At 53.7% G+C, this 12358-nt stretch overlaps 1 protein-coding gene across 14 annotated transcripts in view; it reads right to left on the reverse strand.

Moving 5' to 3' along the window:
- The window catches only part of PTK2B (protein tyrosine kinase 2 beta), a 149436-nt gene that overhangs the window by 24804 nt on the left and 112274 nt on the right, over window positions 1–12358 (reverse strand). For all 14 annotated transcript variants that reach the window (XM_065587434.1, XM_042848863.2, XM_008173904.4 and 11 more), the window contains 5 exons: window positions 5782–5844; window positions 4744–4798; window positions 3886–4026; window positions 1095–1169; window positions 813–914 (listed from right to left, as the gene is read on the reverse strand). In XM_065587434.1, the coding sequence (XP_065443506.1) occupies window positions 813–914; window positions 1095–1169; window positions 3886–4026; window positions 4744–4798; window positions 5782–5844 (436 nt within the window). The remainder of the gene's footprint in view (window positions 1–812; window positions 915–1094; window positions 1170–3885; window positions 4027–4743; window positions 4799–5781; window positions 5845–12358) is intronic.

The following is a 12358-nucleotide window of genomic DNA, read 5'->3' on the forward strand; positions in this document are numbered from 1 at the left end:
CAACCTAAAATTGCATTTGCTTTTTTTGCAACAGCATCGCGTTGCTGACCCCTACTGAGGTTGTGATCCACCACAACTCCCAGCTCCTTCTCAGCAGTGCTGCTGCCAAGCCAGTTATCCCCCAGTCTGTATTTGTGCAGTTGGTTTTTCGTCCCTCAGTGTACCACCTGCCAGTTGTCTTTGTTGAATTTCATTTTGTTGTCCAAAGCCCAGTTCTCCAATTTAACAAGAACCCTCTGATTTTTAGTTCTATCCTCCCAAATGTTGGCAACCCCCCACCGTTGTGTGATCTGCAGATTTGATCAGTATATGTGACCCTGTGACCTTATTTCTGTTACTACTAAAACCACGGGACACACTTTTTTTTGCAGCTACTTTTAGAACAGTAGTCTCCCCAAACAGTTCTCTGTCTCCCCTTTTATTTCCCTCCTTTCTCTTTTCCAACCTTGGCACCAGGGGGAACAACTATTTGATCATCACGGGCTCTTCAGTCTAGCAGACAACATCCCACGGCTGGGAGTTGAAGCTTGACAAATTCAGCCTGGAAACAAGGTGTCATTTTTTAACAGGGAGGGTAATTAACCACTGGAACATTGTACCATGGGTCGTGGTGGATTCTCCAGCGTGGGCAATTTTTAAATCCAGCCTGGATGTTTTTTTCTAAGAGATCTACATTAACTCAGAGACGTTCTGTGGCTGGTGCGGTACAGGAGGGCAGAGCAGATGATCAGAGTGGTCCCTTCTGGCTTTGGACTCTATGTGGCTCTAGGACAGTAAGAGACACCGCAGCGCTGCCCATCTCCCCCCTTTACCTGGGGGGTCCCGGTGAGCGTCAGCTGCAGCATGGCTCTGCCCTCCTCCACGCTGCAACACTTGATGGATTTGATCTGCTTGAACTCCGCCAGGCAGGTGGGCTGCAATGCACCGAAACCCCAGTGTGATCCCTCATTCCATAAGCAGCTCCACCTCCCTCAATTGCCATCAGAGGAACATGCTCTGGGTCCCAGCCCCGCATTTGAGGGGTGCGGGGGGACTAAGCCCTTTCATCTTTTGGGGATTTACTTTTGACCCCTACTGCCCTCCCCCCCCCATACCTTTGCTTCCTTGCTCGTCATCTGCCGGATGCCCTTGGGCCCGATCACCAGGTCCACCGTGATGTTCCACCCTTGCTGGAAGGGAGAGACAAGGACACGGGCACCGTCTCTGCTCTGCCTCCGAAACAGCCCCGTCCCCCTTCCCCAGGGGTTCTCGGCCAGGGGTTTGCTGGAGCACCCAGCATTGGTCAAGGGGGCTGGAGAACAGACACCAAAGGGGGGGCCAGAGCAGCAGCACGGGGAGCGTCCCCACGCGGTCCACGCTCCGGGAGGGAGAGGAGGAGTGCGAACGTGGCACGCAGAGGAGGGGAGGTGGGGAAGAGGTGGGGCCAGGGTGGGGATTTGGGGAAGGAGTTGGAATAGGGGAGTCGAGCACCCTGGGAAAAGAGGGGAAGTCGGCACCTGTGAATCTGAGATGGGAACATCGGAATGACCTGTCTCAAATTAGACCTGAGGTCCACCTAGCACAGCATCCTGTTTATGAGAGTGGCCAGCCCCTGTTGCTCCAGAAGAAGGTGCAAGACACCCTGTAATGGGACAACCTATCGAGGGGAAAGTCCTACCTAACCCCCACCAGTGTTTGGCTTAGTCCTTACGGGAGAGGGTTTATAACCCTACTACATTTTATGTCCTATCTAATGGATTTGTAATTCAGGATGTTTTTATCCCTATCGGTGCAGGAGGTCAGACTAGATAACCACAACGGTCCCTTCTGGCCTTATAATCTATGGATCTACCAATGCCTAGTCCTTTTTGGAATCCTGCTGATCTTTGCCCTCACGGAGAGCTAGTGTAGGGTTACCATACGTCCGGTTTTTCCCGGACATGTCCGGCTTTTCGGCACTCAAACCCCCGTCCAGGGGGAATTGCCAAAAAGCCGAACATGTCCGGGAAAATGCCGGCCGGGCACTTCCCCTCCCGCGGCTGCTCTGCTCCTCCCCTGACTCTTCGGCTCTGTTTAAGAGCCGGGCTGCCCGAGCGCTACCGGCTTCGGGCAGCCCCCATGCCTCCGGACCCTGCGCCACCGGAGCCGGGAGGGGAAGTGCCCGGCTGGGGGCGCAGGGTCCGGAGGCATAGGGGCTGCCCAAAGCCCAAGCGCTACCGGCTTCACGGTTTGCTGGGCAGCCTCCAGACCCTGCGCCCCCGGCTGGGCGCTTCCCCTCCCGGGCTCCAGCTGCGCTGGGGAAGCGCCGGCCGGGGGCGCAGGTTCTGGGGGCTGCCCGGCAAACCGTGAAGCCGGTAGCGCTCGGGTAGCCCTTTCCGCGTGGCTGGGAGTGGGAGGGAGGAGGGGGCGGAGTTAGGGCGGAGTTGGGGGGTGGCTGGGGGTGGGAAATGGGCGGGGCCAGGACCCCCTGGAGGGTCCTCTTTTTTTATTTGTTAAGTATGGTAACCCTACTTAAAGCCAACGTGTGCCCACCACGCTCCGTCAGGAAGAGCGATCCAGCCCCTGTATGTGCTACCAACAACTGGGGCCTTGCCCCTACTGCCCGGGGCGCTTGGCCACGTGGCAGGTGCAACGAGAGCTTTCCCGGGTTGTGAACGCAGGGCGGGGTTAGGATGTTGGGTTCGCAGCCTGTGCGCGTCGGAGGCAGAAAAAAGTCAGCAGGAGGTGCTGCAAGCGTGACCCTGGGAAGCAGAGGGGCACGAGCCTGGGGATTTCTGAGCCAGGAAGCTGCCTGCTGTTTGTTTCCGCCCGCATTCAGGGAACAGGCCTCTGTGTCGGTTCTTTGTGAATAAACGGGGACGGCGCCCAAGAACGGCCTGCTCTCGTGGCCCTGATTTCTCATCCTGACAGAAACAATCCTGCAAGGCTGGGCGACTCCGGCTAACCGCCCAGGCCCAGCGCTAGGCTCTGCCCTCTTCTGTACGCCCCCTGACACTTTCATCGCTGCCCCTGGAGCAGAAGGTTTCATACTGAGCTGCCCAGTTCTCCCCCCGCCCCGGGCGGTACGGTGAAGAGAGAAGCCGGCAGTGTGTATAAATATTCCTTTCACCACTGAGGGGTCCCATTAGGGGGCAGCTGCAGGGTATTTCCAAGAGATCAGGAATCCCCTGCAGGGTCCTGTTGTCTGTTCCGGGGTTTCCCTCGGGGAACTTTTCCCCTCCTTTGGCAATTCCTGGCAGGTACCTCCCAGGGCTCAGTCACGGCCCGCCCAGGGATCCGACTAGGCATTCGCAGCTCTGTGGCTCTGCTCCTCAGCCGGCTCCCGTTCGCTCACAGCAAGACAACTGGAAAGAAGCTGCCACATAATGCCTGGGCCACAGGGCAGCGAGTGGGTCTAAGGATGCCACTCTAGCGCTGAAGTCCAACTCCCCACCCCCACTCAGGCCTCGCCTGCTGGCCTGCCCGACTGGGGGCCTGATTCTGCTCTCCCGCTGGTGTAAATTAGAAGTAACTGCACTGAAATGGTGTCAGAGGGAGCAGAATCAGGCCTTTGGTAAGGTGAAATGGAGCCTGGGCAGAGAGTCCGGTGCTTAGACCTTTGCACCCGTCCCTCCGCACGGGGTGAATTTCGCACTCAGAGCCCTGGGGCTGGGCATACCGTATATCCTGCCATATACTGGCCCTAAACCCCAGGCCAGCAGGAGATTTGGGAATACCGTATCTCCCCCTCTATCCGAGCACTGATCCCCAGCCCTCCTCCCGACGCTGCCCCTGGAGTGATGCGATATTCGCCAGCAGAGGTTGGATTCTCAGGCTCCGGACAGGTGCCGGCTGGAGGCGTGTGACGGAACCGTATAGATCCCAGCCCCGGCCGCCGCGCCCCGTCTTCCCCACGCAGGGACTCACTATGAGCTCGCAGCGGTAGCTCTCCTGGTCAATGTTGGCGAAAGAGGCGAGGGTGTTGAGGAACTTCATGATGCACTCCTCCTCCCGCAGCAGGGCATACTGCTGGAACGTCTGCTGGATCATCTTCCGGAACTGCTTGGGCTGAGGAGGGAACGGCGCCAGCGCCGGAGAGTCAGCAACAGGCCCCGCTGCCTGGGTGTAAAGACCCAACAGCCGGAAGCAGCCCGGTCCGGGAGGCATCTGCGTAGCCAAACGCTTCCCCCTCCACATGCACAGTGACCCCCCTCCCCCAGCTATTCCAGTGCTGGGCTCCCCACACACACAGCTCTGCCAGCGCCCCTCAACCCTGACCTACAACCCCCCCACACCCTGCTATTCTAACCCTGGGCTCCCCATACACAGCTCTGCCAACCGCCCTCAATTCCGGCTTCCAAAAACCCCTGATAATTCCTGTGAGCGGCTCCCCCAGCTCCGCTCCTTGACCAAGAGCACCTGACAATCCAGTGGGGGGTGACGGAGAGCTCTGCCGAGGAGCTCCTAGATTTAGATGAGTCCCTGCTGTTCCGCTCCCGGCCTGCCCCTTCCCCGGGACAGTTTCCCAGCATTGTCCCTCCTTGACGAAGGGTGAATTTCCCAGCCCACGTCCTAGGTGACACTCAAGTCCACTTACGCTCGTAGGGTTGGCTTAGACCCTAGGCCTAGAGAGGAACTTAAGTCTCGTCCCTCTGCACCGGGGCTGGATTTCACCCTAACGGCTTAACCCAGCTGCACTGAGCTGTTCTCAGTCCTAGCGTCCTGCACTGGCCACAAGGGTCCTTTGCCCATAACACCCCCAGGCCGGGCTCTGCAGCACCTTACCTTCAAATTCTCCTGCATCTGCTTGGGGAAGAACAGGTCCAGCCCTACTTCCTTTCTGAAAGGGAGAGAGAGCAAGAGACGCGCACACAGGTTAACAATCCCACAGGGACTCTGCAAAACCTACTCCTTTCATCCGCATTTCAGTGGCGCTTAGGCCATCTTTAAAATATCCTGCCTGGCGCATGGAAGGGTGCCAGGGGATGTGTGACATGCAGCTGAGTCCTCCGGGTCGATGGCTTGGATGGGTCTCTGATCGGGGACGACTGGAGCTCAGCGCCACCTGATGGGCGACTGGTGGCCCCAAAGCGGTGCTCCCAGTCCGGTTCCTGGTTGAGGACCGTCCGCATCGCAGCGGCCAGCCTCAGCAGAGATGCCAAGGGCCACAGAGACGAACCACCTCTCCGTGAGCCCTGCCCTCGGGACAGGGACTCTGGTACCGCCCCACTTTGATCCCTATCTATTGTTGTGATCAGTAATGTTGCCTCATGCACCTGACGTGGTAGGGGATGATATGAGGAGGTTCATCTCATGGCATTTCAGGCTTCCTGTGCTTATGATGATCCCAGCTTCCACCACTCTGGGTTTTATTCCCTGCAGTTGGGCCACGATGCTTCGAGGGGCACGCGCGCACACACACATGCGTTTCTGCAACGTCTCCAGGGCAGCCCACTCCAGGATCCTGGCCAGGATTTTGGAATAACCGTCAAAGAGCCCCAACCCTAGAAAGTCCATTCCAGGCTTTACACTGAGCCCAGGGGATTCTGCAGGGATGGGATCTGGGGATGAGGCTGTGTGTGGACACAATCAGCCATGCTGGTGGTTAGGTACTTAACTGGTGAGTCTCCCTCTGTGCTGGGATTTAGGGATCTGCCTAATCCCCTGGGCCATAATGTATAGGAGGAGATTTTCTTGCCTTGATGAAGAGATCACATGGGATTGGACACCCTGTTATCTGTGAGGACTGGGGAACTCCAAGGAGTGGGGGGGGGGGGGGGGGGGGGGGGGGAAGCCGAGAAGAAATAGAACCTGGCCACTTACTCCAGGAACTCAAAGTTGGATTTCTTATCCAGGGCATTGTGCGGCATGTCCTTGTAGAACCTCCTGCAAGAAGAGGGAGACGTCAGGCGTCAACATACCGACCTCACACGTGCGCATCCTACACCGGGCGGGAGCAGAGGGGGGACATGCAAGCAGGCTCCAAATGCCAGGGGAGCAGAATAGCCATCAGTTCATCTGGTGGCTCATTCGAACATTCAGTATGCAAAATGAGAGGTAGAAAATGATAGGAGGGTGGCAGATACCCAGTTAGCCTCACACTGAGACCAGAGTCAGGAAAGGGACCATTAAACAGATGGGCCCAGGTAAGAACCGCAGATGCAAAGGTAATAAGTTAGCTAAGTGTGCCACCGCCCCCTTTAGTGGCTCATTCTCAGAGAGGATACCAGCCTACCACTGCTACTAGCTAATGGAGTTAATCCTTTAGCTCATGTGGCAGAGGCCTGTAGCTTAGAGCAGAAAGTCCAGGGTTCTGTATCTGCTGCTTACCTGTGGTAGCCATGGTGTTACACAACTTCGGAGCGCTTTATACTCCCAACCCAGGTCTGGGTCTAAATTTGCAAATAGCCCCTGGGCTAAATTCTGTTGTGAATCAGACATGTGATGTTCCCACTGAAACTGAGCACAATGTGGTCCCCTCTCTGCGTAACAGGCAGGACCCAAACAATCGCAAGCTTTTGGGGTGTCTGGCTCTGGATTGAGACTTTGCATCTTGAGCCCAGCTGGACTATGAAGAGCGACAGTCAGAAAAGCAGGTGGCTCTGGGATTCTTCCCCCATCCGTGACTTTCAGATCAAACATGCTCAGGTCCAGACTTTTGCTAACCACCTGCCTTGGCAGTTCCAGGCCAGCGGGGGTCCTCCTGCCTCTTATGAGCAACAAACTCACTGCAAAACTCTGAGGGATTTCAAGAGGCCTGGGCTTTACCTTGCAGCCTGGCTGACGATGCACAAGGGGTACAGGAGCCGGGATAGCTCAGTGGTTTGAGTATTGGCCTGCTTAAACCCATGGTTGTGAGTTTGATCCTTGAGGGGGCCATTTAGGGAACTGGGGTAAAAATCTGTCTGGGGATTGGTCCTGCTTTGAGCAGGGGGTGGGACTAGATGACCTCCTGAGGTCCCTTCCAACCCTGACAGTCTATCACAGCAGCGCGGCCTGCTCTGTTGCTGACTCGAGCAGAAAATCCCCGGGCCAAATCCTCAGCTGGTGTAAATCAGTAAAGTCCCCACTGACTTGCGAGCAGCGGCACCGGAGGCAGCAAACAGGGCGGCTAACAGGGGAGTTTGAGAGGGAGTTCTCATTGGAGGAGAAGGTACCTGTATTTGCGTCTGTCCTTGTTGTTCTTGTGTGTTCCTGTGTGTTTGTAGGGGCCTGCAGGGGCTGGGGGCTGGGAAGGACGCCGAGCCCTGAGTAGGGGGCGGGGCTTGGCTGAGTAGGGGGCCCATAAAAGCGGCCTCCCAGCCAGGCAGCGGCACCGGAGGCAGCAAACAGGGCGGCTAACAGGGGAGTTTGAGAGGGAGTTTGCAGGGGGAGGTAAGGGGGGAGGCAGGAGGGCGCGGTGTGTGCTCTGAGTCCACAGGTGCGGTGGGCAGAGATTGCAGCAGCCATGAGCCAAGCAGCAGCAGCAGACAGAATGCAGATGGCCGCATGTGGAAGCTGTGGTATGTATATGGTCCTAGCAGGGGAGCTGGAACACAGGTATGTGTGTATGAAGTGTCGCCTGATAGTGTTACTGGAGGAAAAGATTAAGGGGCTGGAGATGCAGGTAGAGACCCTGGTGGAGTTTAGGCGGGGGTTTGAGCAGCTGATGGAGGACAGGCAAGGGGGCACTGAAGAAGTATGCCCTATGGTGGAGGTAGAGGCAGAGGTAGAGGACGGTGAGAGGGGAATGGAAGGGAGAGAACATGGGAGGTGGAAGCATGTGACTGTGAGAAGCAGGCCAAGGAAAAGAAGGGCCAGTGAGGGGGGAATAGAACTCAGGAATAGGTTCGAGTGTTTGGATAGCGAGGTGGAGGGGCAGCAGGTGGCGACTGAAGGTGGAAGGGTGAGGAAGAAGAGAAGAGCTGCTAGTCCAAGAGAGAGGGGGGAGGAGTTGATGGAGACAGCACCAATTCTGGGCCCCGTGAGGATTCAGGAAGGCACAAGGGAAGATAGGAATAGGCACAGGTCAGGACTAGAGGGATCGGAGACTAGATTACTAGATCGCACTGTTGCCAGGCAACGGCAGGTGTATGTAATTGGAGACTCTTTACTGAGGAGATTGGATAGGCCTGTGACCAGGGCAGACCCGGAGAACAGAAGGGTGTGCTGTCTACCGGGCGCAAGGATACGCGATGTGGACCTGCGGTTGAAAAGGATCCTACAAGGAGCAGGTAAGAACCCCCTGATAATCCTTCATGTAGGAACGAATGATACGGCTAGGTTCTCGTTAGAGAGGATCAAGGGAGATTATGCCAGGCTGGGGAAGACGCTCAAGGAAATAGAGGCTCAGATTATCTTTAGTGGGATTCTGCCCGTTCCGAGGGAAGGGCAGCAAAGGGCTGATAGGATTGTGAGAATAAATAGTTGGCTAAGGGAGTGGTGCTATAAGGAGGGCTTTGGGATGTATGGCCACTGGGAGGCTTTCGGGGACAGACACCTGTTCTCGCGGGATGGGCTTCACCTGAGTAGGGAAGGAAATAGACTTCTGGGAGGGAGGCTGGCTCATCTTATCAAAAGAGCTTTAAACTAGCAAGTTTGGGGAGACGGTTGGGAGATGCACAGTTAATCTCCACGCCAGATTCCAGTATGGAGAAGGTGAGTAAAATGAGAGGAGACATAGCTGGGGAGATGAGATTGGACATAGGAAGGACAGGAGGGACGGACACTAGGAGGCCCGCAACATATAGTGCTGCTAATGGGAGACGGGCTAAACGACATACATTAGGGTGTCTATACACCAATGCCAGAAGCCTAGGTAATAAAATGGAGGAATTGGAGCTCCTGGTCCAAGAGCTGAAACCAGATATCGTAGGAATAACGGAAACGTGGTGGAATGACAGTCACGACTGGAACACAGGTATGGAGGGGTATGCGCTGTTTAGGAAAGACCGGAACAGAGGTAAAGGTGGGGGGGGTGGTATTGTATGTCAATAGTGAAATAAACTGTAAAGAAATAATAGTGGATGGATTAGACAACACAGAGTCCGTCTGGGCAATACTCACAATGGGTAATAGGACTTCTAGAGCCTCTCCGGGGATAGTGCTTGGAGTGTGCTATAGACCGCCGGGATCGACCCAGGATATGGATAAGGAACTATTTAATGTGCTTAGAGAAGTAATTACTAATAGAAACTGTGTAATTATGGGGGACTTTAACTTCCCGGATATAGATTGGGGAACAAACGCTAGTAGCAATAATAGGGCTCAGATGTTCCTAGATGTGCTTGCTGATCAATTCCTCCATCAAGTGGTAGCTGAACCGACGAGGGGGGAGGCCATTTTAGATTTGATTCTGGTAAGTAGTGAGGACCTCGTTGAGGAAGTGGTAGTAGGGGACAATTTGGGCTCCAGTGATCATGAGCTAATTCGGTTTAAAATACAGGGAAGGAGTAACAGAATTAAGTCAAAGACTAGGGTTTATAATTTTAAAAAGGCCAATTTTAACAAATTAAGGGGACTGGTAAGGGAAGTGGATTGGGCAAACGTATTAATGGATTTAAAGGCAGAAGAAGCCTGGGATTACTTTAAGTTAAAGATACATGAGCTGTCGGAGGCCTGTATTCCCAAAAAGGGAAAAAGATTACCAAGCAAGAGATTTAGACCGAGCTGGATGAGCGACCGACTCAAAGGGGCGATTAGGAAAAAACAGAAAGCGTACAAAGAGTGGAAGAGGGGAGGGATCAGTAAGGAAATGTACCAAAGTGAAGTCAGAGAATGTAGAGATAGAGTGAGAAAGGCCAAAGGCCGTGTAGAATTGGACCTAGCGAGGGGAATTAAAAGCAATAGTAAGAGGTTTTACAGCCACATAAACAGGAAGAAAGCAAAGAAAGAAGAAGTGGGACCGCTGAAGACTATTGCCGGAGAGGAGATTAAAGACAATCTAGGCATGGCGCAATATCTCAATGAATATTTTGCGTCGGTGTTTAATGAGGCCAATGAAGGGATTAGGGATACTAGCACCATTACAGAGGGGCGTTCGGGATGGGGGATTACCGTATCCGAGGTAGAAACAAAACTTGAACGCCTTAATGGGGCTAAGTCGGGAGGACCGGACGATCTTCATCCGAGAATATTGAAGGAATTGGCGCGGGAAATAGCAGGCCCGTTAGCGATAATATTTAATGAATCTGTAAACTCGGGGGTGGTCCCGTTAGACTGGAGAATAGCTAATGTGGTTCCTATTTTCAAAAAAGGGAAAAAAAGTGATCCGGGTAACTACAGGCCTGTTAGTTTAACATCTGTAGTGTGCAAGGTGTTAGAGAAAATTTTGAAGGAGAAACTAGTTGAGGACCTGGAGGGTAGTGGCAATTGCGATAATTTACAACATGGTTTTACGAAGGGCAGATCGTGCCAAACGAATCTGATCTCCTTCTTTGAGAAAGTAACGGATTTATTAGATAAGGGAAATGCGGTGGACCTAATATACCTGGATTTCAGTAAAGCATTTGATACTGTACCCCATGAGGAATTATTGGTTAAACTGAAAAACATGGGGATCGATATGAAAATCCAGAGATGGATAAGGAATTGGTTAATGGGGAGAATGCAGCGGGTTGTATTGAAGGGTGAACTGTCAGGTTGGAGGGAGGTTACCAGTGGAGTTCCCCAAGGTTCGGTTTTGGGACCCATTTTATTTAATCTATTTATAACTGACCTCGGATCCGATTGCAGGAGTAGGCTGGTAAAGTTTGCGGATGATACGAAGGTGGGAGGCGTTGTAAATTCGGAAGAGGATAGGGATATCCTGCAGGGAGACTTGAATGAGCTTGTGAATTGGAGTGTCAGAAATAGGATGAAATTTAATAGTGAAAAGTGTAAGGTGATGCATTTGGGGATGACCAATAACAATTTTAGTTACAAGATGGGGACGCATTGGTTAGAAGTAACGGAAGAGGAGAAGGACCTAGGGGTCCTTGTAGACCGCAGGATGACTATGAGTCGACAGTGTGACGTGGCGGTGAAAAAAGCCAATGCTGTCTTGGGATGCATTAGGCGAGGTATATCTAGTAGGGATAAGGAGGTCCTGTTTCCGTTGTACAAGGCGCTGGTGAGACCTCATTTGGAGTACTGTGTGCAGTTCTGGTCTCCCATGTTTAAAAAAGATGAACTCAAACTGGAACGGGTGCAGAGAAGGGCCACTAGGATGATCAGAGGAATGGAAAACCTGTCGTATGAAAGGAGACTAGAGGAGCTTGGGTTGTTTAGTCTGACAAAGCGAAGGCTGAGGGGGGATATGATTGCTATCTTTAAATATATTAGAGGGATTAATACAAGGGAGGGAGATGAATTATTCCAGCTTAGTACTAACGTGGATACGAGAACGAATGGATATAAACTGGCCGTGGGGAAGTTCAGGCTTGAAATTAGACGAAGGTTTCTGACCGTTAGAGGGGTGAAATATTGGAACGGCCTTCCGAGGGAAAGGGTGGGGGCGAGGGACTTGTCTGGCTTTAAGATTAAGTTAGATAAGTTTATGGAGGGAATGGTTTAATGGTAAAACATAGTTGTCAAGGAAAACCAAGCAATGGTAGGTAAATAGCATAATGGCTAAAAGGGGTCAGGATGGAGACTCTTGCCTATATGCTCGGGGTCTTACTGATCGCCATATTTGGGGTCGGGAAGGAATTTTCCTCCAGGGCAGATTGGCTGAGCCTCTGGAGGTTTTTCGCCTTCCTCCGCAGCATGGGGCAGGGATCTCTAGCAGGAGGGTCTCTGCCGATTGAGGTCACTAATAACAGGATTGGGGACTTCAGCAGCAGAGTCCAGGGAAGGGGCGGGGACGGTTTTATGGCCTGCAGCGTGCAGGGGGTCAGACCAGATGATCATAATGGTCCCTTCTGACCTTAAAGTCTATGAATCTATGAATCTAGGAGTGTTTCCTCACCCTAGCAAGGAACGGCTGCTGCCCTTCCTGACTCACGCCGGCATGTTAAGCAGGCACTGCCCATGTGCCTGCGTCTCACCGGGGCTGATGGCGACCGTGTTCAAGCCTGCCAGGTGGCATACCTAGGTGCCACTGCCACCCGCCTTGGCACTGCTCTCTGCCAACTACAGACAACCGTGGGCACGGAGAGCAGAGGAGCCTCTGGTTATTTTTAGGGCCCAGCTCACGTCTTGCTGCTCGAGTCCATCTGGCCCGCCGGAGTGATTCAGCTGGAACGCGCCCACCTCCCACCATGTTCTTCTAGCTGTAGGGCAAGAAAGCGCCATTCCCCAGCGCCCCTGGGAGCCGTGGGGCACTAAAGCCCACAGCTCAGCTGCGCCGGTTTCTTGATCCTCATCTTTCTCTCTTCTCCCTCCTCCTGACACCCCCCTTCGTGCAGTGCAATGGCACTGGAATCTGATTTGAGCTTCCCGA

The sequence above is a fragment of the Chrysemys picta genome, chromosome 3 (genome assembly GCF_011386835.1).
Source record: "Chrysemys picta bellii isolate R12L10 chromosome 3, ASM1138683v2, whole genome shotgun sequence".
NCBI classification, from domain to species: Eukaryota; Metazoa; Chordata; order Testudines; family Emydidae; genus Chrysemys; species Chrysemys picta.